This window comes from Pygocentrus nattereri, chromosome 11, assembly GCF_015220715.1.
Source record: "Pygocentrus nattereri isolate fPygNat1 chromosome 11, fPygNat1.pri, whole genome shotgun sequence".
NCBI lineage: Eukaryota > Metazoa > Chordata > Actinopteri > Characiformes > Serrasalmidae > Pygocentrus > Pygocentrus nattereri.
Genome location: NC_051221.1, coordinates 33,850,521 through 33,877,507, shown reverse-complemented (window position 1 = coordinate 33,877,507; position 26,987 = coordinate 33,850,521). Strand labels below are relative to the sequence as shown.

General features: G+C 41.0%; 1 protein-coding gene across 4 annotated transcripts; it reads right to left on the bottom strand.

Annotated features, from left to right (window-relative positions):
* Positions 1–41: 41 nt before the first annotated feature.
* Positions 42–22,570, bottom strand: tubgcp6 (tubulin, gamma complex associated protein 6). 4 transcript variants are annotated; one of them, XM_017706749.2, is made up of 25 exons: positions 22,329–22,570; positions 18,409–19,238; positions 17,701–17,864; positions 16,881–17,097; positions 16,581–16,742; positions 16,275–16,396; positions 15,029–15,092; positions 14,829–14,938; positions 13,674–13,765; positions 12,496–12,635; positions 11,753–11,902; positions 11,118–11,199; positions 10,472–10,560; positions 9,185–9,300; positions 8,812–8,950; positions 8,448–8,513; positions 6,286–8,203; positions 5,816–5,980; positions 4,211–4,379; positions 3,279–3,420; positions 2,707–2,901; positions 2,256–2,388; positions 1,706–1,919; positions 844–1,037; positions 42–658 (listed from the first exon to the last, which is right to left on the bottom strand). In XM_017706749.2, the coding sequence occupies exons 2-25, from the start codon at positions 19,198–19,200 to the stop codon at positions 567–569; spliced, it is 5,727 nt and encodes a 1,908-aa protein (XP_017562238.1). In that variant the 5' UTR covers positions 19,201–19,238; positions 22,329–22,570; the 3' UTR covers positions 42–566. The 4 variants fall into 4 exon arrangements, with proteins under 4 accessions (XP_017562238.1, XP_017562241.1, XP_017562240.1 ...); XM_017706752.2 differs by having other exon boundaries at positions 18,409–19,233; XM_017706751.2 differs by having other exon boundaries at positions 22,334–22,570.
* Between the last annotated feature and the right edge of the window lie 4,417 nt (positions 22,571–26,987).

Sequence of the window (26,987 nt, the reverse complement as noted above, 5' to 3'; positions counted from 1 at the left end):
TCTGAACATTTTTGTTTCGGCTCATCATCCATTTGCTCATATTAATGTGAGACGCAACGTGAAACAGCATTTTATTTTAATTCATATACAATACCACAGCAATGAGACAAGGGCTCAACGTCGATTGACGCTGATTTGGCAATGGAAGTGTATGTAATTGCTCTGAAAATGTGAGGAGAGTGCTATGACCAGAACAGGAGACAGCAGTTTAGAAATAAAATGCTGAAAAAAATCTTAGACCTTTACAGTTTGCTTTCTTAGCAACAGAGTTAAGTGCTTTACAGTTTGCTCAGAACTCCTGAATCCAGTTGAATTCCACATTTCTTCAGTTTGACTGTACAGGCATTAGGTGGTAACTAGCATTACCTTTGTAACTTGCACTTAACTGGGTAATGAATAGCCACAAAATATCTTTGAGCAGCACCATGGACTCACATTGCAGGGCAGCTACAATGATGATAAGCATATTATTTGCATATAGAGAGCCTTGCTGATGTCAGCACTGGTGCCAAAGCAGCTAGAAGAAAAGCCCATTGCATCAGCAGTTCACACAGACAGCCAAAACGTCATGAGTCTTTGTAGTAGTTGTTGAAGTTGATACGCAGCAAAAAGTCTTCTAAATGTGGCTGGTAGCCTTTGTCAACCAGCTTGGAGACCACTGCAGATAAACAAACAACCAGACAGAGCACAGACATTTACTTTATGCTGCTCTGGAGATGTGTGCAGAATTTTCCAAAAGGTAAATCTCTTTTCTTATCAGCATCACCTTTATATTAACAACCAAAAGAGAGCTTAACATATGTTTGTTTTGTGTGATAACAACCATGGGGTGTGTCCGCTTACCTTTGAACAGAAAGCGTGAGTAGTATTTGAAGGTGTTGTAAGACTGCTGCATGGCAATGAAGCTGGGGTGCACCATCTCCCCCTGCTGGCTCTCCCAGGACTGTGCGATCAGCTGCCCACGGAACTTCAGGATCAGACTGAAGATGCTGTGAATGATGTTCATCACTGGAGCAGCCTTCTCCGTCAGCAGAGCCCTGTAATGCAATGGCCAAGAAAGTGTTTTCAAAGCAAAGCAATATATTTCTCTACAGCGCATCTGAGAAAGGAAATGTAAACCTTAGCTTATCTCCTCTCCTAAACTTACCTCTGAGCAATTTTAACTCAATACAACATACATTCTCCATTTCTGCACTATGGCTCAACCAATATGTATTTGGGCCAACAAAATCAGTACCATTTAAAAGGGAATTCCACTGATTTTTCAAAATTGTCATGGTCTGATGTAAATGCTGAGAGTGAAATACTCAATACTGTTCATAGTAGTGGTGGTACAAACCAGATGTCTAAAGAGTAATACCTCTAAAAGCTCTCTTACAGAAAGTTATTACATGACATAAAAAATAAATAAAACAAAACAAAAAAAAAAATACATCCAAATATAACATTTACAACTATGAGAACTGAATAAGAGCTCAAAAACAGAAAATTAACTAAAGTTAGCTAAAATTCTGAGAAGCTCCACCACAGAGCTATAATAAGTATATTATTAAAGACTTTGTATATTTTTGCTGTAGATCTAAAGATATTTGACCACTATGACCTGACACTGCTTAACGAAAACACTTTTTGGGCATAAAAATTAAATTAACTCCTCCACTCCTTTATATATATTATTATATGTGTGTATGTAGTGTGTTTCCACCTGAAGATGGCCCTGTTGAGGTACTCTGCATGTGTGCGGTGGATGGTGTCGAGGTCGCTGGCGCTGCTGAGCTTCTGAGTGAACTCGCTCCAAGACACCTGCAGGATCTGGTTAGCGATGTAGCCCTGAATCACCTTCACAAAGTGCTGCATCTCATGTCTGTACAGCTGCAGCTGCCGGAACTGCACTGACCTGCCTGCTCCCTTGACCAGGGCTGAAACAAAGAGAGAAATAAAAGATAGACAGACAGACAGACAGACAGACAGACAGACAGACAGACAGACAGACAGAAACACACACACACACACACACACACACACACACACAGTGTGTGTGTGTGTGTGTGTGTGTGTGTGTGTGTGTGTGTGTGTGTGTGTGTGTGTATATATATTTTTAGATCAGATGGAGCTTGAGAATAAACTCTCAGCTGTGGCATTCTGGGGAGCAGGATCTCTAAAGCAAACACCCAGATCTTCTCAGCCTGTCTAACTGTTTATCAATGGAGACAATACAGCCAATAAAAAGAGTCAGTATGTTTACAGATGCTCACCTGTCCGTTTGAGATGAAACCAAACATCGCTCAGAGACCACACCATGTGTTTGAGCTGCAGCAGGAAGGAGAAGAGCCGGTTGTACTTATTCATACAGCTATCTGTTATTATTATATTTAATGGCCAGTCCACCTGGAGCAGAAAGAGCGAGAGAGCGAGTGAGTGAGATAGACAGACGGAATGAACACGTGCAGGAGAGACAGAAGGATTCTTTCAGTATTTAAGGTGTTGAAATCAAAACATCCATTATAACACATCTTATCATATTATTCCTGTTTTCATAAAAACAGGTTAAAAACAAAAAAGAAAGGGTTCATCCATTCTTCTCTGACTCTATAGCATATACCAGAGGCATTTCAAGAACCTTAACAAGTGAGAAAAGTGGAGGAATGAGAGAAAGAGAGTGACAGAGAATGAAGAGAGTGAGCAGGGGAGCTGCAGCAGTCTGACCTTGTAACGGAGCTCGAGGCAGTTGAGCGAGTCAGGGGCGTGCGGGTGGAAAACCTCAGGCAGGTAGCGCAGTGCAAACGTGAAGTTAGCGGCCAGCTCACTGTCACCATGGAGACTGTACTGCATGGCCTTGTTCAGAATGGAGTTCAACACCAGAGGAGTCAACAGCTCACCGGGGGTCTGACCGCTGCCCAGCTATAAAGCACGCACACACACACACACACACACACACACACACACACACACACACACAATACATGAGTAACCTTTTCAAAAGTACACATATTTGACTGGAGCACTTATCAAGCAGTACTCATAGCTCTGTGCAGTCATAACTGTAACTGCTTGAAACAGAACAATTATTGCTCTCAGCAGCACTTTTGCTGCCACTGCATATCTGCTTAATGGAAACCTCACAAGTTCCATTACTCAAGTGAGCACAGCGCAAGCGAATTTAAGCAGAAAGACACGGCATCCCACAAACTGCACACATCAGTCCCCTCCCCAGGCTAATTCTCTAAAGAGGAGTCTGTCAGGTTGACGGCCCACTGATGTTCTGTGTGAATTCTCACTTTCTCAAAGAGGCGGTCAGTGAGCGAGAGAGCAAACTCGCCATCCTCCATCAGCAAGAAGTGCCTCAAAGCCTCAAAGTGCTTCTCCACTCTCAACTCCACAAAGAAGTAATCCACCACCGCCTTATTCACCAGAGACAAACTGAAAAAGGAGGAGAGAGGGAAAATTGCTCAGCACTCGAGTTACCACTCAAATTCATTTATTTTGGCACACAAAGCCCTTGAGGAGGAGGTAAGTCTAGACACAAGCAAAAACATAAAAATCAGTCAGGAGGGTTACGGTTTTCACAACAGTAAAGCCAATGCTTAAGACAGGCTTCTGGAACAGTTAAAATTTCAATAATAGCCTTTTTGTTCACAATTACATACTTGTATTAAAAAAGGTTTCAGCACCAACAATAATTCCTGTGAAAATTTAACAAAGAGGAATTTCACTGATTTTTCAAAAGGTTTCTGTGTAATCTAATCACTGAACAGTCATTTAGAGTGATTTAAGTGACATTGTTCACTGTAGAAAAGCCATTTTATTAATATTCACAGTGACCAGCGAACCTGCACAGTTTCATATGTAATCTTGATAATTGTAAAATAGTGGCAAATAAAGCCTTTCAATGTCTCTTGCATCAAACATCATATTGCTGATATTTCATTTAATAACTTTCTGTGAAGTAGCCATTAGAAGCACTAAACAATTCTGACTGGATAAATATCACATGAAACTACTGTGAATGACTCTGCATCTTAATGATTTAATTATGCACAAATCTTGAAACTCTGTGCTCCCGTTTTAACCTAAACCAATAAGGGAAAAAGAGTTAATATGTTACTTTTCTTTATTTTCTTCAGCAAATGTAAGCAAAAGGTTTACAAAATAATGACAATATGTTGGAACTTTGCTACACTCAAAGATCTTTGGCTTTTGATACGCTTACTGTGTGATGAGTGGGGTTGTGACCGAGTGTTTCATAAGCACAGGGAGAGGCATCATCTCACTAAGATGGACCGCAGTGGAGTCTGTGGCACAGTGAAGGGAGGCGTCCACTGGCAAACCATTTGGGCCACGTGTTACCTGCTGCAGGAGCTGTGCATCAGGGGCAGACACTGACCATGCGCTCACACACACACACACACACACACACACACACACACACACACACACACACAATGTTTAAGAGTAAAAAAAAAATACTACAGCAGATAGAAGAATTTGTGTAGGTATTTCATCTCTCTGCTCACCACCCGCATTTCATAAGCTTATCCCATTCTTAAATTCCTTGCAAACTCTAACCATTCAGCTACAAAGGACATTTCCAATACACAAAACAAAACAAATACCATCAATAGCAAACAGACTATTACAAATATCTTCCAGTACAGATCAACAACGAATTGGACTGGACAATACTGAGGCTTTCTACAGGAAAGGAAAGAACAGGCAGATGGGAGGAAACTTGGGGCATTCAATGTGTGCAGCAGGCTGTGTTGAACTTTCTACTAGACAGAGGCAGCCAGAGCATTACTCAGCACTGTGGTTTGCTGGTATGAAAGCTGGGGATGTTGGCTGACTAGACAAACTGATAAGGCCAGTTCAGTGGTGGGGCAGTGATAGGACAATCTGGAGAGAGTGGGTGAGAGGAGGATGATGAACAGTTTGCTGCATGACAAATATTTATTTACTTATTTACTTATTTACTTACTTACTTACTTACTTACTTATTTACTGGTATCATGTTATGAGTTTCCATGATACAATATTAAGAGCTTAAACCTTGCCCTGCCAGTAATGTAAACTTTTGGCTACACAGCCAAGTGCAAAAAGAAAAACACACATGCACAGCTCAGAAATTACCACATCCTGAACTACTAATCTCTAGAAAAGCATGAAATGTTACCATTATTCTCACACAGAATTTTGTGCTCTGAATGTGTGAAGCAATAATGACACCATCACAACATAGTTAAATATATAAAAGAGTTTAAAGAGTTTATTTTTTTTGTGTGCGTAGATGAAGACATATGATTACATAACGGTTTTTGCTGCTTTTGTGGGGAATTTATTTATTTTTATTTTTTTAAATACATCACATTTCAAGCCCATATTATGCATTCCTACTGGACACCCTCTCCATGATAAACTGTGGAACATCTAGCCAAGGATCCCCCTTTCTCTCACTAAGAACAAAGAAAACACAAGTTTGATATTGAAATAGATAACCTACTTACATTTAAAACTCATTTGGTACCTGGAGTGTTTTGTTATGCCTCTTCTCACAATAGGTTAACAGAATGCAAAGGAGCTTAAGTTCATCACTGTCGCAACAGCAGAGACAATGATTACAAACAACTGTTTGCTGCAGAGCATTAGCTAACCCCCCGTTTCAATTCACTGCATTAGAATGATCACATACAATCACATGCATTCTTAATGTTCATCCATTTCCTTAGTTATTACCCATTTAACATTTAGTTAGTAACATTTTGTCTTTATCTCATTTGTTAGAAGCTTTGAAGAGCACCTGTAAATAAAAGTTACTCACTCATCAGGCTGTAAGAATCCTCATACTGCTCAGCCTCGTATTGAGAGGCCAGCTTCAGGAGGTAGTCATCCTCTGGGCTCTCTCCAGGGGACAGACCAAGCCCCTGAGCCCAGGCAGCAAGACCCTCATCCAGAGTGAGCAGCTCTGGGGGTGCTGCTGTGGAGCCTATAAAACCCATGAATATTTCAGAGGCTATGGATATCTATGGTATGTAGCTTCTGTTGTTTTCTTGCAACTGAACAAGCCATAATAGTTTGATTAGTTAAGTAATCAAAACCGTAGTTGATATGCTAATTAATTACAGATCTAGTCATATGCTACAGACCTACTGTAAACTCAAACAGCTCCATCACACGGCAGACTTGAAAACAGTTGTATTAAATAACATGACTACAGCAAAGAACTGAATATTTAGTCCAACTTCCTTAAAAACAAAGTGAACAGCTTAAACAATACATTCATGTTCTTACCTTGGGTCTCTATGCTCTCTCGTTTGTCCTTTCCTTCTGTGGTCAAGTCTGATCTTGTCTGAAGGGCTTGGCCATATGAGCTTCCAGGCAAAAACCCCTGTACCACACAGCCCATGCCCAGTGTGGAGTCAGAAAAATGTCCATGAGTACTGCCTGGGACAGCAGGGTGTCTAAGGGGTTCTGTCCCTTTCACTATACAACCTACCCCAAGTGTTGAGTCCGATGAATGTCCATATGCGCTACCAGGCAGTGGGGACGGAAGAGGATCTGATCCAGACACAATACAACCAACCTTTAGTGTGGAGTCTGAGCTGTGACCATATATGTTGGCTGATGAATGGGAGTTGGACTGCTCACTGCCTGTAACCACACACCCTATACCTAGGCTAGAGTCTGAAGAGTGACCGTAAGAACTGCCTGGTAAGGGGAAATGAAAGGGTTCAGTCTCTGGCATCACACATCCCACTTTAAGTGTGCTGTCTGACGAGTGTCCATGTTTGCTCCAACGAGGACGTGAAGGAACAACTGCTGATACAAACTCACCAACTTTTATATGGGCATCAGAGGCATGGCCATAGACGTTAGGGGAAGGGGTTATGGTTGTTACCTCTGAAACGAGCTCTCCAATTTTAATATGGGCATCAGAGGCATGGCCATGGACATTGGGGGACGGTCTTGGGGCAGTTACCTCAGAAACTAGCTGCCCAATTTTAATATGGGCATCAGAGGCATGGCCATGGACATTGGGGGACGGTCTTGGGGCAGTTACCTCAGAAACAAGCTGCCCAATTTTAATATGGGCATCAGAGGCATGGCCATGGACATTAGGGGAAGGGGTAGGTATGGTTACATCAGAAACATGCTCACCAATCCTAATATGAGCATCAGAGGCATGGCCATGTACATTAGGAGATGGAGTAGTTATAGACACTTCTGAAACAAGCTGACCAATTTTAATATGAGCATCTGAAGCATGGCCATGAATACTGGGTGTGGGGAGATGAGTGGTAACCTCAGAGACAAGCTCTCCAATCCTAATATGGGCATCAGAAGCATGGCCTTGGACAAAAGTGGTGGGAGGAAGACTGGTTAGCTCTGAGATGCTGATCTTATTTTTGCTTTGGGCACCTGAGTCTTGGCTGCAGGCACTGGTGAGAGGCAGCTCAGTTGGAGTTTCCTTAGCTGTCATATGAGGGGGCTGAGCAAGCTGCTCGCTCTCTTTGGCCTCGTCTGCTGTGTCATCTGTTGCTTGTTTTGGCTCTGAATGTGCACTGCATGCTGAAGGCTCTTTCCCTTCTCCATCCAAGTTCCTTTCTCCAGCCTTTTCGTCTGCCTCCTGCCTTTGGTTCGCGGCCACATTTTTCTGTTGCGTCTCTCCTGCTGGCTTTGCTTCAGTCAAACTGGTTTGTGACAGGACGTCTGGGCTTCTATGCCCTGAGGCGGCACTGTTCTCCAGCGGCACTGAGCTGAGTGAGGGGTGGCCATATTCACTTGCCCTAGGCTCTGCTGATGGCACCGAACTTTGGGCTTCAGACACATTTTTCCCAATCTCAGTATGGGTCAGGGAGGGGTGTGCAGGACAATGGTGAGGCTTAAGGTGTTGATGAGGATAGGGGGAGAAGTCATAGTCTGAATCTAGCAGCAGGGGAGCAGGGTTTCCAGAGGATTGTGGAAGGTCAGAGCCAATGTCTTGCAGAGCCTGTGTTATAGCCTTACTGTTTGGGACATGCGGAGGCTTAGGGAGGAAGTCTCTAATGTCAATCTCATCAGAGATGAGCCCATCAGCAACTGCAGTGGAGGAAATGCGAGGTCCAAGTGGTGGCGATGGACAGGGAGGAGGTGGGATTGACTCCGAACCAACATTGGGTTTCATCTTCATGTTTAGGGTTTTCATTGTTGGTTCAGAAGTATGCGGTTCCTACAGTGCGAGAGGGGAGAATTCATTGGAGCAGTGATTCCCAACCCCAGTCCTGGTCAATTTAGTTTTTTTTCCCTGCTTCAACACACCAAAGTTAACTCTGGATAAGGGGGGAAAAAAAAAAAAAAAAAAAACCCCACACACACACACACACACACACACACACACACACACACACACACACACACACACACACACACACACCCCATGTGGACAGAAAGACATATCAAATGAAATCTCAAACCTGCTCATGTTGAGGTAGTTCCTGAGCAGGGCGTTGCTGCCCTAAAGGATACTGCTTCAGTAAAGCCTGGAAAAAATGCAGGAGTCTCAAAAAACACTGCACTGTCATCAGATCTGAAACATTTAAGTCTGGTTTCCTGAGCAGGGATTAAGTCTATTCATGGACTGCATTTTTTTCTGAATAGAAAATCTTTTCAAAAGAACAATATGTAGCAGAGGGGTGTTCAGCACAGTTTAGTGATCTCCTTGCTCAAACAAACTTGATTCAACTCCGTTATTAGTTAGCAGGTTTAGTAGGCATTTTTAAGAATGCTCCAAACTGTGCTGGACCCTAAAGGCACTGGAACTGCTAAAGAAGTTCTGACCTGTATGGCTTGTTGGTCCTGTTGTAGAAAGGTCACTCTGGCATCATCGAGCCTCATTCTCTGCACCTTCCACATAGCTCTCCGTTCTCTCTTTGCAGCCTCTTCAGACAGGCGACTATACTGCGCTATCAGATCCATGCTGAACACACAGACACAGTGTGATAACTGCACCATATTGGTTATATGATTGTTAATCTTAATGAGTGCTTTTCATTCTGTGCAATGACTGAATATTGTAAACTGAGAAAGAAATATACTTGCAGTGAGAATTTAAAGCCAAGTTCACATTGAGCAATAAGAGTTGCTCTTATTGTTGAAGTGGCAAAACTCAATTTTTATATATGATCTCTCACAGTATTCCTGTTGGCCTTACCGTGCCCTGCGCTCCAGCTGTTCCTCCAGGGCCTGCAGCCTCTGCTCTCTATCTCTGAGCTCGCGAGCAAAGCTGAAGTCATCCTCCTGCTCCTTCCTTTTAGCAGCACTGCGCCACTGGAAACACATAATTATCATTCTCTTATGCATGTGCTCACATAATACAATCTGCTTACCTGTGTTTAACTTCTAATACCATTTATGCTATTGTCAGTCTTAAAAGTCTCCACTTTAACAGGGAAAAAGAAAAAAAAAAAACAACAACAGAGCAAAATGATTTAAACCTACTAATCTGCAAGTTCAAAAACGTAGAATGCACAGGTGTGGTATCCTTGAAGTGGGCGCATTATGAATATTCCAGTGGCAGGATGCTACACAGTCATCATTAGTAACTGAAGGGAGCAAGAGCTACTCTTTAAAACTAATATTTTAGCGGCTTAGAAAATAGATGGATGGATATGTGTGTCTTGTGTGAGATTTTATATATCACACACACACAATTACCAAATGTATTTGCTCGTCTGCCTTCACATGCATGAATTTTAGTGACATTCTTAATCCATACAGTTTAATTTTTGATACATGATACTGATCTAGAGTACAGCGGCGGCGCTTTACTCCACTCCGCTTTACTCCACTCCGCTCGGCCATGGAAACCCATTCCATGAAGCGGTCTATGCACTGTTCTAGAGCTGATCTGAAGGCCACATGAAGTTTGGAGGTGTGTGGTGAGGGATTCCACAGAAAGTTGGCGACCTATGTGCCTCAGCATCCGCTGACCACTCATTGTCATTTTACTTGGCCTACCACTTCATGGCTGAGTTGCTGTCGTTCCCAGTCGCTTCCACTTTGTTATAATACCACTGACAGTTCACTGTGGAATATTTAGTAGTGAGAATTTCACGACTGGACTTGTTGCACCGATGGCATCCTTTCACGGTACCATGCTGGAATTCACTGAGCGCGACCCATTCTTTCACAAATGTTTGTAGAAGCAGTCTGCATGCCTAGGTGCTTGGTTTTACAAACTTGTTGTCATGGAAGTGACGTGTATGTAGCAGCTCCTCCAAGCTTAGACATATTTACAAAAACTCTTTTTTTCCCCCCAATTTCACGTATGAATATTTTTGACCTATAGAGAAATACACAGAAGACAGGATCTGGTTTGGTTGAAGATTAATGAACGCTGTAATGAGCATGCTTTTTGCGCACACATGGTCTTCCTTTCTCTTTCATATCCTTATTAACAAAGCCTTCACACTCTTGAAACTCTGTGTGTGTCTCTCACCTCTTGGTCGAGCTCCAGCTGCTGTCTCAACTCCTCAAAGCGTTCTCTTTTTTTCGCCTCCTCAGCCAGACGCTGTGACACCTGGCGGCCTGCAGGGGGCAAGAGAGCGCAGCAGGAGCTCAGCCACTAGCCCATTAATTCACATTTCTTTTCATTTCACTTCATTCAGGGTTGTTTGGTTCCTGCAGCTTTTCTGCTTCATGTGATTATTAGTGCCTGATTTCTACCTTTGGAAAGTGTGTGCACGCTCGCGATCTAATCAGTGCAATATCACAGACTGGTCTGAAGCTATAATTGTGCTTTTGGATTGGCATATGGAAAGTGGAGCTTCAGATTTTAGTAGGCATTTTTGCATTCAACTAATGTAATAGAACTGTAGAGCTCTTTCAACAAATTAATTTCTGGGCAATACTTTGTTTTACAAATAGCCTAGCATAGCAGTCCCTTTAGAAGATGACTCACATTTTGGATTGTGGCCATAACTTCATCGCCACTGCCTCATACTTCTGCCTGAGGTACAAAGACCCAAAGGCATATTTTACCGGGAGAGCAAAATCCGTTATAAGAACTGCCTATGTGTCATTTTGCAGAAGTGTAGGAGAGATGAGGTGTTGTGATAAATATGATGCAGGTGACTTTTTCTGACCTCGGATGCTCTCCAGTGTCTTGGCTGCCGACTCTCTGACCTGATTGATGAGCTCTTGGCGTGCCAACTCTGTTCGTAATGCCTAATACACAAGACAGAAGGCAAAAAATATGCAGTAAAGAGGAAAAGAGAGATAGATTGGTAGGAAGAGAGTAAGAAAGAGAAATGAGAGACAGACAGAAGGGTACGAGAGAGATGAGTGAGTGAGGAAAAGAGAATGGGACAATGGGAGTCATAAAAAGAGAAAAAAAAAAAGAACATTTCAGCCCTCTGGCTTACAATGTCCTGCATTTTTTGCTGGAAATGTGTTAATGGATCATAGTCTTCATTTCTCCTGAAGCTATGATATCAATATTACTGAGAGCTTTAACAGAGAAGTAATACATTTAGCCCTATCCGGAGCAACTCCAACATCATCTTTATGAGTACAACAAACAAACAAGGCCCGGGAGAATATTAACACAGAAACATTCACTGTGATATAAACAACTTCACATGATTACATTTCCACAGAGTGGGCTGATATCACTTCACTCATAAATACTTACAACTTGCATTAAATTCAGGAACATACTTAGCTTTGGAAACAGAGAAGGCTAATACTATAGTTGTTGTAATGAGTGCAAGTGCAGTACCTGCTCCTCTCTGCTGACGGCACTGTGTTTGGCGATGGTCTCCATGCGGCCTCGGTACACAGCACAGTCTCTCTCAATCTCTTCCACCTCGCGCAGAGAAAACGTTACTGCGATCCGTGGCACCGGCAACTCCGACCAAAAGATGTAATGCTGTCAGACACTGCATGGTCAGTCCTCTAGGCTTGGATTTAATATTACATGCATTCTAACAATATAGGATATGGAATCAGTGTTCCAAATGTACCATTATATACATACACCCACAAATACATCTCATATACATACATACATACATACATAAAAATCACACAAAACAAAGAACCAGTAGAGCCACTATGTAAGAAATACTATCAATATCTATGAAAAAAGTGATTTTTTTTTTCCCAACATTCACACTTCATTAGATGGAATAAAACAAATTATGCTGTTTTTGTAATGAAAAATGCAATTGAATACAAAAATTGTTAAAGTCCTTATGATATCCACAACATGCGCAGAAAAGCATATCATTGTATCGTGACGTAGTTTATCATAAATATAGCCATAACGACCTCTGCTAATTGTTACTACATTTACAGAAAGAAAAAACAACCAGGTTTTCTACTTCTTCCCCACTCAAAAAGAAGAATACTCAATGATTTGTGATTATACTAATTATGATCTAACATTCTGATAATGTTTTGTGGAATTAGCAGAGTTTCTTTACAGCGGTCACTTGCTCCTAAAACAGATAAATAGCTGACCTGGGGGCAGCAGATCTTCAGCAGGTTGATGGTCTTTCCACAGACATAAACGTCGTTAGCAATGTATCGGAGGAACACAGGCACGCAGTCCTCTGCATCCCTTGAGATCAGAGTGTAGCCCTGCACCCAGAAATGTTTATCTACAGGGAGACAGAGGGAGAGACAGACGCTGAGAATTGACCATTTGCATCTGGTATAAACAAAAAATTTGTATAGAAAGAGAGCTACAGGCATTTGTATGAGAGCTCTTTGGATAAATAAATAAATAAATAAAACTAGAATAATAATTTATTATTATTATTATTATTATTATTACTACTTCACTGACAAAGCAGCGAACAAAACCACACAAACTATTTATTTATGCTGCTTTGAAGGCTAAATGGGAACTGGGAATTTTTCAACTTCATTTACACAGCCATCCAACTCATAACTCCCGCTCCGAAGGTTCAAGTTTCTCAAGAGCACTGACTTACCAAGTTGCAATCCTGTAACATCACTTGAACATGGTATCACCCACAGAATAAGCACATTTTTTTAGGTTTCTCTTCGTGTTTCTCTTTGTGCATGATATTGCTAAATGCAATTGTTGTAGGATAATCTGAAGGTTGTGTGATTCTCTAGAATCTTTTTAATCAAACTGCAATTTTCTGTGCTATATTATTTGGTGATGCTCCAGAAAGAAAATTATAGGCCAAAAACTAAAACTGAATTTTTTTTTTGTTAAACATACTAAATGCAAGGTAACAGAAATATATACTTAAATATACACTGTTAATACTGATCATATTTGCTTTAAATAAGACAAAACTGAGCTAACAAACATTAGCCTTAAAATATATTTACTAAAATCATTACTAAATGTAGGCCACAAAATACAGGGTTCTTCACAACTGACAACGGTTGACGATGTATTCAAGGCAATAAATTCCATTAATTTTTATTTTAGTTGTAATTGTTGTACTGTAGCTACACAGGTTAGTAGCAGAGACTTCCCCTTCCATAGTTTTGCTGTGTTCTGCATATCAATGCAGACGCTGCGGGTGTCTAATTTTTTATTTTAACTTTAAAAAGCTGAAGTTGTGTTAATGCTTAGTACAAATCTCTGGGTGTGAAAAGTCTGAATTTACAGCTGTAATGAACACAGCATAAGCGTTCCTCCATACACGCTCACTCACCTCTGTAGCTGAGGTAGTCTTCATTCACCTGGATCATAAACTCTTTATACACATCTCTGAAGACACCACTGTACACCCAGTCTGACACAAACCTAGACACACCAACAAAATAATTATGATAATATAGTGACTCTTTGCAAGTTTGCACAGAACACTTGATGGAAATGCCTGACAGCAAATTGAACTGGTTCAGCAGTTTTGCTATGAAAACAAATTAAGTCTTCTCTTTGCCACAAAGTTTAGCAGAGGTCAGAAAGGCATTCTGTGCACAGCCACAAGCAAGTCTGTTCATCTAGAACAAGTGTTCAGTAATGTGCCATCACAACAACAAGAAGAAGAAAGGCTTAGAATTCATAATGAAGTCCAATCAATGTGTGGTCGTGTTTAGCATCAACATAAGGCGGTGCTACAAACAGCTATATACATTTGTTTCAGAGCTGTTTGTGCTTAATGAGGTCTGTTTCAAACTTCATTAACATAAGTGGCAAGTTACCTCATAAAGGATGGTGACAAAATGCTTATTTAATGATTTCTGTATGTTTAAACTAAGAACAATGGCTTTGTATCAAATGGATCTTATGGAGGACAGTTGTTACATAATTAATATGGTTGAGGGAATGTTATCATTTAAGCTAAGAATAATCCTTTTAGAAAGTGGTTAACTAACCCTCCAAAATCATCTCTTGTGTTTCTAATAACTTGATTTTCCACACACCACCTTGGAAACATTTTGGTTCAGTCTGAGCAAAATCAATAACTCTCAGTGCAGGTCACAGCAGTGTAGAAGAAAATAATTTAAAGTATGACAATGCATGAGAAATTCATATTTTAGAATTCACTCAACTATTTAAGGATTAAATCTGTAACTAGCTCAATTTATACCATGATGGGAAAACTGTCCCTAAAGGTTTTCATGGTGCTTTGAAAAGACTGATTTGAAAGTAAAGAGAAAGAGAAGTTACCGCAGCGTGTTCCAAATGCCCCAAAGGACCCTCTACATTATTGAAACGGAACACTGATCAAAAGATACTAAAGTGTGACTGAGGTGAATTCCCAGGGTGTCATTTAGACACTGAGGACAGAAATGTCACCTGAAGAGATAGAGATAGAGATAGAGAGAGAGATAGATATAGAGAGAGAGAGAGATGTTCTAACCGTGTGTAAGGCTCACAGCTGCTCTTCAGTAGAGACAGCAGTACAGGGTAGTTCTCATTACTGCAGTTACTCTGTGCTTCATTATACAGGTAGGAAAGAAGCTTCACACCCTGCAGAAACAAAAACACATCTGTAAACAGCACTACAGCTCATGCATGCAGTAATGACTGCACTTTCTCTGAACTACTCAAGTAACTTACCACAGGGAAGGTAGCCTGCTTTGCACCTGCAGCTCCATCCACACAGCACAGCTCAGATAGGTATCTGATAAACACAGTGAGGGCATGAATACTGAAGAAGCACCACCTCTCACAGGTTTTTCATTCACGACAACAACGGTTTGATCAGTGGGATCAGAGATCTAACCTAAAGTTTGAAGTTTAAATTTGAATCTTAACATTGCAGGGTCGTCAGTACTAAATACTCTAGTGAATGAGTTATTTATTATTTTGACAATTAATTAATTAGAATTTAAGGTGGTGATGTGCATTCTGGCTTAAAATGAGCATTTAAGATGTTATTTCTTGTGTTACATAGTATTCAACAGCCCAGCACTGCACCCTTCAGCCCTAAATTTGACAGAGTTGTGTCACTTATGCAAATATACCATACAACCAAAAGCCTTGAACAAACCATGACTGCCAGCCACTGATCTAGATGACCACACTGCATTTGAAGTTCCAAATTTCCTGCCTCTGACTATGCAAAGTCAAAGAATAAGCCAGAAAGTCCTACTTTGCATGGTATTGTCAATGTAGAATGTCAAATCACACCTTCAACAGTAAAAGAGCAACTTTTATTTTTAAATTAAATTTGCCTTAATTCTGTTGACATACAACAATAATTTATTAAATCACATATAACATCTTTTTCCCCCACTCTGTAGCTCAAACACAGAAGGTCAAAAACAACCTGATTTCAAGCTCCAACTTCCTACTTCCAAGCCAAGTTCAATACAGCATAATAAATACCTCAGTTGGGGTTATAGCACAAACCAAATCTGATGGTCAAACTTTTCTCCTTGCTAAAGGAATAAACAACCCACCCCAAAGCACTTGCAGTCTTTCGAATTTTATTTCCATCTTCAAGACGCATCATCATAAGGTTTTTTTAAACAAGGAAATGTCACTTTAGAGACGACTGCGGCACCACTCTAGCAGGCGAGCAGGTATGTTCATAAGAGATGTAGTACTGGTTATGTTTTTCCACTTTAGCTTGTGTGATCTTCTAATTCAACAATAACAATGCATAGCCTTTCAAAAGACTCCAAAATATGACTTTGAAAAAAGATAAACAAGGAAGCATTTAGGCTCCGTTTCTTACTGCAAGAGAGACCAGTAAAAAATTGAAACATACAAGGCTAACTAATCACTGCCAGATCTTCATGTCCCATCAGTGTGACTGAAATGGAAGTAATGCTGTGAGAACGGTACAAGAGATTTCAACCTGAGTTGCCGTCCCAACTTGCGGAAATGGAAGCCGATGGTGAGGATACTGAGTGAGGCAGGTGTACTCAGTACACATGCTCTATAGTAATGCAGATAGCGTCTCAGACCACCCGTGAAGGCCTGATAAATAAACACACAAACACACATGGACAATAAATACTGCAAGATTAGATTTCCAATCTCTCTTAAAAAGCTTTCGATACAAATTGGGATTGTGAGGAAAACTGGACTCCAGAAGATCGGTAAACGGCAACTTGTCCTTGAGGCAAACCAAGGTTATAAATGCTGATTGGGAAGCCATTACCTGAAACACCAAGCCTTTCTTATCAGCAGTGCCCAGAGAGAAACGGCTCAGACGAAGGTAATGTGTGCCGTACTGCGCCAGCTCCCCTAACAGCCGCGACACACTCTCTGGGGACGTTCCTGACACACACACATCCGGACGCACATCAAATTGCACACTCGCCTGGAACAGCGTGAGCAGAAAGTAACAGATACATTCATTATCTTCATAATCATCTCCAGAGACAGAAACGGTGAGATAAATGGCGTTTTCCAGAATGTGCAAGTGATTCCATTCTACTCAGGAACAGAGTGAAGTTACCTCATTGAGAGGGAAAGTAGTAGAGGCCACTCCTATAAGCACATTGAGGAGGTCTTTAACTAATTGAGTTTGGCAGTCCAGAGGTAGAGGCAGGAGAGGAGAGGGAGTCTGAGAGGAGATCATGTTCCTAACTTCTCCTTCCCAGAGCCGGTACAGCTGATCAAACGCCTCCCTGCCTGCTTCCGACAGATAGGGAGGCTCTTTCTGACCTGGGGGACTGCAGGGAAAAAGCAGACAGGAAAGTGAGAGGGTCAGGTAAGGACAAAACAGGCAAAATGGCTACATACTCTTTAAATATTATTATTATTATTATTATTATTATTATTATTATTATTATTATTATTATTATTAATAATAAAAAAGAACTTTTGTGAAGAACTTTTTTAAAAGTTTAAAGAGCCTAAAACATGTTGATAACATTCACACTTCATTTTCAAAAAGATTCTTTAAAGAAATCAAAAGTTATTCTAAGGAACATTTTAAGCACCTTTATTTTTAATAGTGCACCACACTAAAGATTAAGGGTGTAACAATTTAATATGCATCAAAAATTAGATAATGGGTGCAGCCTAATGAAGTAAAGTGGGTGGTCAGGGAAAGGAATTACACAGGAATTACAGGAATTACAGCTACACTCAAAAGGACTGGGTTTTTTTTTTTATTATTATTATACTGATCATTTATAATCATTATTCATTTTATTTTATTTTATTTTTTAATATTATTATCAAAACTGAAACTATGTGCATTATTATGTAGTACAGATGGATGTATGCCTTGCACATGGTGCAAATATTAACATATTGTTACTGGTTCTTACCAGCCCACGTTTTCCCAGCAGCGGCGCCTGCCAGGCACAAATGTGCGCAGTGCCTCCCAGATATCAACCTCAGGACTAGGGCTGGGCTCAGACTGTGAGTCTGGTGTCAGATTGGAGGCAGACTGGAAGCCTTCATCCTCTGACTGATCCAAACACTGAGGAACCTACAAAACAAAAAAATAGCCAAAAATTAGCCAAAGCTATTCAAATTCAACTTTTAAATCAATTTATTAATAGAGCACTTTTTAAAAAAGGTCATCACCAAATTGTAGCTTTACAGAAATCTAGGTGCAATGCCCTATTCTGCAAAGACTAGAGTGGCAAAACTCCCTAAGACCAGGAGCAAAAATCAAAAGAAGGGTAACCCATCCTCCTCTAGACAACACAAGGAACAGTTTTAGTGTCACAATTCACTAACGGCTCTCTTCACAGCCTACACTGATTCACTAGATGTACATCAAGCCTACACATGCTTCATCTGGGGGCTCAATTTCATCAGTCTAGCACAAATGCTAAAGGGTAATATTAAACATTTGACAAGTAATTGCAATTTTTAGGAAAAAGTGAAAAGTGAAGGCCCATCAATGAAAGTCAAATATAAAGTAAGTGAGTTCAGTTTCAGCTCATCTGTGCATTCGGCAGAATCCAAAAGATTGAACTAATGTGTAATAGGATCTGCCTGACCTTGCAAATTCAACTCTATCCTACCCGAATAGTGAGTCCAGTGACCTCTGCATTACTGGGCACAGGTGGCAAGTCCAGCCGGATGTCCATATCTGATGTCCTTGAGTGCTGCAGTGCTCCAAACAGGGACAGCCTGGTTTCCCTCTCAAACCTCTCCTCCACTTCCGCTCTCCTGCCCAGGCCTAGCAGGCCAGTCCCTGGTGGAGCGTCCATCAGGCTTAGCGTCCTATACGCACCCCCAAACGCCCCCCACTCTTCCTCACACACCAAAGCCCAGGCCCTGCTCTCTAGCCTCTGCATCTCTTGGCTCAGGTAGCCACCCAGGGAAGGCCTGCGGAGCACGGGCCGCTCCCGTCGCATGTAGTCCCTGCTGAAGGACACTGCTGGTGGAGGAACCGAACCAGCCAACTGCACCAGCAGCTCCAAGACAGAATCCAGCTCAGCCAGACCAGACGAAAGTGCCACCTCATGGAGCTGTGCGAGGAGGACCTCAAGCCTCTCGGCTGCTTCAGTGCAGCCAGAGACGCGCAGGTCAAAGGAAATCATCAGCATTTTGTTGTGGGCTGGCGTGTTGGCCAATGCATTTGCTGTTGAGTTGGGTTTGAAGGAGCTGTCCTGAAAGAGTTTGGATAGCAGTGCACCGTAGGCTCTCTTGCGGAGGGTGCGGCGGAACGCCTCCCTTGAGGCACCGCCCAAAGAGAGGCGCTTCCATGACACCCCTGACAGGCTGCGGTCACACAGTGCCCCTAGAAGCTCTGTAATGCTGTTGCTGCTGGGCCAAGCGGACATTTCAGATGAAGTTCGGCTGTAGTACATGGTAATGTCCTGGTGCTGAGATCAGCGTATGATCTGTCCTGCAAGAGAAAACAAATATAACTTCATTATTCCAACTGTATCTTCCCTATGCCTGTCACAATCTTGAAACTGTAGCTGATGAACTGTCAAATAAATAATTGTAATTAAACTTTGTGCTTTTTATGGTTTTATTAAAGCAAAAATCCCAAATGGACAAATTGACTGATTAGCTATCTTGGATGCTAATTAGGTTGAACTGGCATGAAATTATACTCTGCAATGTTCTATGCACGTACACACTCACATGACTACACTTACATAGAATGGTCTGCAGAGTCAAGCAAAGCTTAAACTTTTATTACTAAGATAACGGAATTATTAGCAAGCAAACATTAAACAAACATTACTGAGTTCAGGTGTTTCAGCCACACTCATTGCTAACAGCTATATAATATCTCCATAGACAAACACTGGCAGTAGAATGGGTCATGCTAAAGAGCACAATAACTTTAAATGTGGCACTACTACAGGATTCCACCTTTGCCACAAATGACAGTCAAATTTCTGTCCTGCTACATCTGCCCCAGTCAGCTGTAAGTGCTATTATTGTGAAATAGAAGTACTTAAGAGCTCACTGATGAATCAGTAGGCCACAGGAACTCACAGAGCAGCTGCTGAGAGCTAAAATGTGTATAAATAATCTATTATCTACAAAGCTCCAAACTGCCACTGGAAGCACCACTGGAACAAGACCTGAGAATCACAAGCTTCATGAAATGGGTTTCTAAAGCATGCCACCACTGGAAAGCCTCTTCTTTGAAGTGATGACATATGATCTGGCTGTCTGATCTGTGTTTGGTGAATGCCTGTAGAACACAGAGATTTGACCATACAGTGTAGTACCAATTAGAAAGGTTGTTCTTTTTATGAGATCAGTCATATCATCTACATTTTTTAAAATGCAGTTTTATTTCCTTCTGCCCAGTACACTTCCAATGACTGCAGAAAATAACTGCAGTCAACTAAAATACCCACAATCAGTTCAAAGAACTGTGTTCAGGTGACAATGTAAGTGTATGACAGACTAAATCTTCCCTGGCATGGCCATACAGTGAAATATGTATTAAGAACATCACTTTTTAGTTTACTATTGTATTACTTTGTGTAAAAAGTTAAATACAACATTGAAAAACAAAAAAATGGACATGTAAAACAATGTGTTGAAATTTAGATATACTGCTGATACACTAAAGCCATTGAACAGAAACAGATCCAGTGCAGATTTTGCATGTCTGTTGTCGGAAGAAAACCTTGTATCTCCATTTTTGTCATTTTTGACATAATTTGAAAATGCCTACTACCCTCTACACTGCATGCACGTTTCATTACGAATGGACTGCAAGAAATGACCCAAATTGACTTGGAAAAAGTCTGGTTGCATTGACGTACATTGAAAGCAAAATATGTTTTTCCTTCTCCTGTAAAGTTACTTTTGGAGATACAAGGTTTTTATTCTGACAACAGTGATGTGTTTTAACAGTGCTTTTGTAATTCCAATGAATAAGGACACGTGCCATATATGGTTTTATAATAAACAGCTCAGGATTATGCTTCATGTTAGAAAATAACCATTTTGCACAAGGGTAAGCTACTTTATAAAGTTTGTTTTTAAACAAAATATGTATTTTTCTGAACCATGCAAATCTTTGCAGTATATAACTAGTGCTCAGTAGAATCCAGATATTTTAACACAAAACATTGCACATATTGGAAAATATCAGAAATCGCAATAAACCTGATGTGCTTCATAACACAGTAATTTTTGGCTTCAAGTTTTTGCTTTACCTTGCGTGAGCTGCATAAAATCTCTTCAGAGAAATAGAAGGTGAAAAATCAATAATTGTAAACCGAGTTTTCAGATCCTAACTGTATGTTCCCACGGCTCTATGCCCCCAGGACCCAACATTCATCTCTTTATATGAAGTTATACCCTCCATACAAAAAGGAGCAGATTTTCAAGAATGTACTTTGCCCCAACTAGGCTAAGCTAAGCGAAGCAAACTTTGCAATTTTATTTTTTGGAGAAATCAGAGTGTATAATTCATACGCTTTCAGAATAATTGCTTTGCGTGGTTTAGGTGTGGTGCACCACTCTTTTTTCCCCTAGTTGTGTAGGCCTCCTTAGCTCACTAGGAAGTTAACAGAATACAGTAACAAACATGAGATTGTACTAAAATCCTCCAATCTCCAAAGAGATGAGGGCATGTTGACCAGGCTATGTTTTAAACATTACTGGGATAATTTAAACAAATACCAACTTTGACTATGTTTTACAGTGTTGAAATCATTGGGATTCTCAAATAAAATTATAATTTAAAACATTAGCTTAAACTCTGCCCATCACAGATTCTCTTTTCTTTTGTCCACTGAATTGTTCAGAGTGTGTTTTAATGAAGGAATCTCTTTGAAAGCAGCATGTACACACATAGTTTCACGCTTTGTTGACATGTACCAAAAACCACTGAAGCAACTCGGGAACACAGTGCTAGCCCCATTTCCTTTGAAAATGTCAATGAGGGATTATGGGACGCTGGGAACATTACAAAACTACACAGGCATCACAGAGCCTGGTAAACACAAGGCCCTGGGCCGTTTGCTGAGACGTACATGAGAAACTGAAGGACTCCGGGAACACAGGGATGACCCCCTGAAGACGGCTCGTCTTGTAACGTTAAACCGAGCGGCGTGCCTGTTTGGTGCCTCAGAGAACTCCGTCCGCTAACGGTCGTCTCTACCGCAGCTTCTAATGCTCTACGAGTAAACATAAATAAGGACTAACGGAGCAAACAAAACACCGCCAGTCCTGTAACATATCTCTCCGGGAGTAAAGAGCGTGAGCAGCCGTTACTAGGGCTATCCACTAGCCTCGTTTGTTCTGGTTACTAGGCTAGCTGGCCTAAATGCATCTGAAGTGTCGAGTGTTGACGTTAGCGCCTAGCCAGCCTTCTAGCTAAGGATGGCGGCTCGGCCGTGTTCACACTGGGAGCCCGCTTCAGTGCGCTGACCCGAGAGTCAGTGTCCTGCGGCTGACTGTATGGAATGAGAGCTCCTGTCCAGGACGCGAGTGACCGCTCTATCTCAGTACTCACCACACCTGCCTGAGTCAGTCTTGGTGGGCTGCAGCAGCAGCCCCGTCGCTCCTGTGCGTGTCACTGCGGCCTTCAGGAGCTCCGTCTGCACCGCTGCAGAACAGACAGCGCCGCTCATTATAAAAGACTGAGAACGGACCACTCATTTACAGCGACCCCTCCGCAAGAGATGAATACTATAAACACCACACACGCTCTGATATTTCCTGCCATATTTCTTCGGCGACCGCGCTAGTTTTCAAAGTCCCTCCTTCACTGAGTTCTGATTGGTTGAAATTCACCGTGTTGAGTTATGATTGGATAACATGGAGTTTACTTTACAGTGATCACATCCGGTAAGAAAGCGCGCCAACTGGCGGAGGATCCCTCAACGACCGGTGATTTCTCATGTGACTAAAATATACTACTACTAATAATAACACTCTCATTATCATCATTATTGATCATTATGTTACTATTATTAACAGGAATACACGAGTAAACTATATATATATATAAGTTAAGTGATACTTTATTAATCCCACAAACGGGGAAATTCCACCTCTGCATTTAACCCATCCATGAAGTGAAACACCACATACGCACTAGGGGGCAGTAAGCACACTTGCCCGGAGCGGTGGGCAGCCCTATCCACAGCGCCCGGGGAGCAATTGGGGGTTATGGTGTCTTGCTCAAGGATGTTATGTGCTGTCGGCCCTGGGGATTGAACTGGCAACCTTCCGGTCTCATGACCAGTTCCCTAACCTGCAGCCCACAACTGCCCCATATAATAATATATACATACATACATACATACATATATATATATATATATATATATATATATATATATATATATATATATGTGTGTGTGTGTGTGTGTGTGTGTGTGTGTGTGTGTGTGTGTGTGTGTGTACACATATATACATGCTATTTAACTGCCAATATAGTAAATTTATTTTGTCATAAAAAATAGAACAAATTCAAATAACATTAGTACAGTGAGTAGTAGATTTTATGTATGTCAATGTGTACACATAACCGTTTCAAAGTTTCTCCTTTCACAGCCCAGCATTATTTGCCTTTATTTTATATGAATACCTGCTTTGGTTAATCAGCACTTCATTAAATACAATTATGAGAATTTAACACATTCATGTGATGGCCTTGGACATCAAGGAGAAGCTGCTACCCAAATGCTGTTCTTTTACCCAAAATAACTTGACACTTACCTGAGCCAAGAGTAACTGACACATATTACTTTCACTGTGACACAGTTTTAGCTTGAGGGAAACACCATTCTTGTGCACCAAATTCATATCAGGTCAATACTGGGCTAGACCAGGGTATGAGTCAATTGGTGTGAGAGAGAGAGAGAGAGAGAGAGGAAAGAGAAATGCAGAGAGCAATACAGAGCGAGAGACAGAGAGACAGAGAGAGAGAGAGAGAGAGAGAGTAAAAGAGAGGGTAATAAAGAAAGAAAGAGAGAGAGAGATGTTGGGGTGGAGTCAAGCTGGCTTCAAACGCACTCACACACCTATGGGACACGCTGACGCGTTGAACACACACACCCACAGCATCTGTTTGTGGTCAACCGATGTAATATTAATCATGACAGCTGTCACGTTGCTTTTTCTGCTTCTCTAGTTTAATTAAGGTCTCTGCTGCTGCTAGTAGCTTGTGCTTGTGCTCCCTTTAAGGAAGAAGAGGAAGAAAAGACTAAATCTGATCAGAATGAAGTATGAGGCCTTAGACACGACTGCAGGTTAACACACACACACATTTACCTGCTGAGTCTTACAACTTGTTGAGTGACGATTCTCAGTGAGAGGAAAAAAAGCGTACAATGTTTAAATCATTATTCGCTCAGCATGAAAGTCAAGTTATTTAAAAATTTTTTTTGGATTGTATTTATATTAATTTCTGAACTGAGCTGTCATGTGAAATGCGATAGAGAGTATGAGAGATGATCAAGTGAGGAGGCAGTATTTTAACTTTCTTCATACAGTACTGTGCAAAAGTCAGAGACCACCCTTTCCTGTCTTTCATTTCCAAATTGTCTCTAGAAGCAACATCAGCAAAAGAACAGTGCATTAGGAGTTTCACAAAGTAGGTTTCCATGGCCAAGCAGCTACACACAAAACTAAGATCAAAATGCACAATGCCAATTGGTGAGGGGGAGTGGTGTAAATTATGCCCCCCCTGGTCTCAGTGGAAACGTATCCTGTGGAGTGATGAATCACGCTTCTCTGTCTGGCAATCTGATGGACGAGTTTGGGTTTGGCCAATGCCAGAATGGTACCTACATGACTGCATTGTGCCAATTGTAATGTTTGGTGGAGGAGGGATAATGCTATGGGATTGTTTTTTAGAGGTTAGTCTAGATCCCTTGGTTCCAGTGAAGGGAAATCTTGCTTCAGCAAACCAAGACATTGTGGACAATTGTACAATTTCAACTTTGTAGGAACAGTTTAGGGAAGGCACTTCTCTGTTCCAGCATGACTGAGCCCCAGCACACAAAACAAGGTCCATAAAGGCATGGCTGAGTGAGTCTGGTGTGGAAGAATTTGACTGACCTGCACAGACTTCTGAACACAACCACACTGAACACCTTTGGGATGAATTAGAATGGAGATTGCAATCAGGACCTCTCATCCAACATCATTGTCTGACCTCATAAATGCTCTTATGGATGAAAGGACAAAAATTCCCACAAAGACATTCCAAAATCTTGTAGGAAGCTTCCCAGAAGAGTGGAAGCTGTTGCATCTGCAAAGGGGGGACCAACTCCATATTAATGCCTATGGATTTAGAATGGGGTGTCATAAAAGCTCCTGAAGGTGTAATGTGTAGGTGTTCCAATACTTTTGTACATATAGTGTATTTCCTTAGGACATTTTATGCACATGGGAAAGAGATCCACAGGGCAACTAACGTGTCTATGGGTAGTTTGTCTGAATGTTAGCACTTTGAGGGGTAACAATCTCAGTGAGACAAAGCTGTACTTTGTTCATTTTAAGATGGGAAGCATGGAAGAGTTAAAGCAGTAAGATGCAAAAAAAAAACTAAAGAGTGGACTAATTAAACGCTGAATTTATATATATATATATATATATATATATATATATATATATATATATATTAATTTTATATATATATATATATTATATATATATATATATATATTTTTTTTTCTGACACAGAAAAATAACTTGTTCTTAAAGGCCACTTTGGAAGTTAAATAAAAAAGGTGGTCTTTGACTTCTGCTGAGTACAATACATATTGACTAACATTCAATGCGTTATCAAAGTTGGATTTTGACTGTGAGATTGCCACATTCTTCTACTTACAAACTACAATCATCAGGCTTGAAACTACTTTTCCGACACCAGATGTCTGTCTACAATGATGCACACAAGGGATTCCGAGTAACAGAGCGTAATTATTCTGGTCCTTGAAGATTTCCTTTTTTTCCTCTTCATTTTTGTGGGGTGGGGGTGGATGGTGGGTGTATATCTTGTGTTGTATCGCTCCGTTGGTTTCATGGGAGCCTTCTCTTTGATATTTCTCTCATCTGCTGCAAGGTTTGTTAGAAAACGAAGCACCAGGCAATGCCTCCTTTCATCTTTTTGGATTTATTTATTTATTTCTCCCCTTTTTCCAGTGATTTAATTAATTTCTCTTCAGACTAACTTTTCTGGGCCGTTGCTGGGGGTCTCACAATTGGGTAACACCCAATTGTTTATTCTCTACATAACTCTTACTGCTTTAGATGCAGATTATCTTCATTTTGGGAATCTAATAATGCAACATTCTGACTGGATTTTTAATGCAGCAAAGAATCTTAAAGTACTAGCAGGAGTATTTGCACAGAGCTTTTAAGCATTTCTATATGTTATATTACTTCATACATTCAAGATACTGATTATATATTACTGCACATTCACCAAGCTGTTGAATCCAAAATCAAAATTGAAATTTAAGGCAAGGTACGACAGGCAGAAATGGTCATTTAGGACCCAACATTTTTCACATTTGTTGGATAAATTGTATCCTCACGTCCAAACTCAACAGAAAATCGTTTATTTTGATATGCGTTCTGACTTTGTGTCCACTCTTGTCTAACTGTATTTTATAAAATGAGCAACTAGGCTTGCCACAATTATCATCGCCTGATCTCAATCATATAAGCTGATCAGAATTATTTAAGCCATTTAAAATTATTTATGCTATTTGAAATTATTTTTCACATTTGTCACCTTTAACAATCCTAAGTTTATGTCACAACAAAGAGAATATGAACTGGGTTGAGTAAAGGCAAATGCATATAAATAAAACCTATGTATTGAGATTTAAGGTGCAGTATGGTGTCTCCTCACAGCAAGAGGAGCTCATGCTCGGTTCTCTTGCTGGGGGTCCAGGGTCCTTTCTGTCTGGAGTTTGCATGTTCTCTCCTTGTGTTGGTTTCCTCGAGGTGCTCCAGTTCCCTCCCACAGTCCAAAGACATGCACTCCGGTCAATTGGACACGCTAAATTGCCCCTAGGTGTGTGTGTATGTGTGTGTGTGCCCTGCAATGGACTGGTGACCTGTCCAGGGTGTATCCTGCCTTCTACCCAATGACCGCTGGGATAGGCTCCAGCATCCCTCATGACCCAGAAGGATAAGTGGCTTCAAAAAT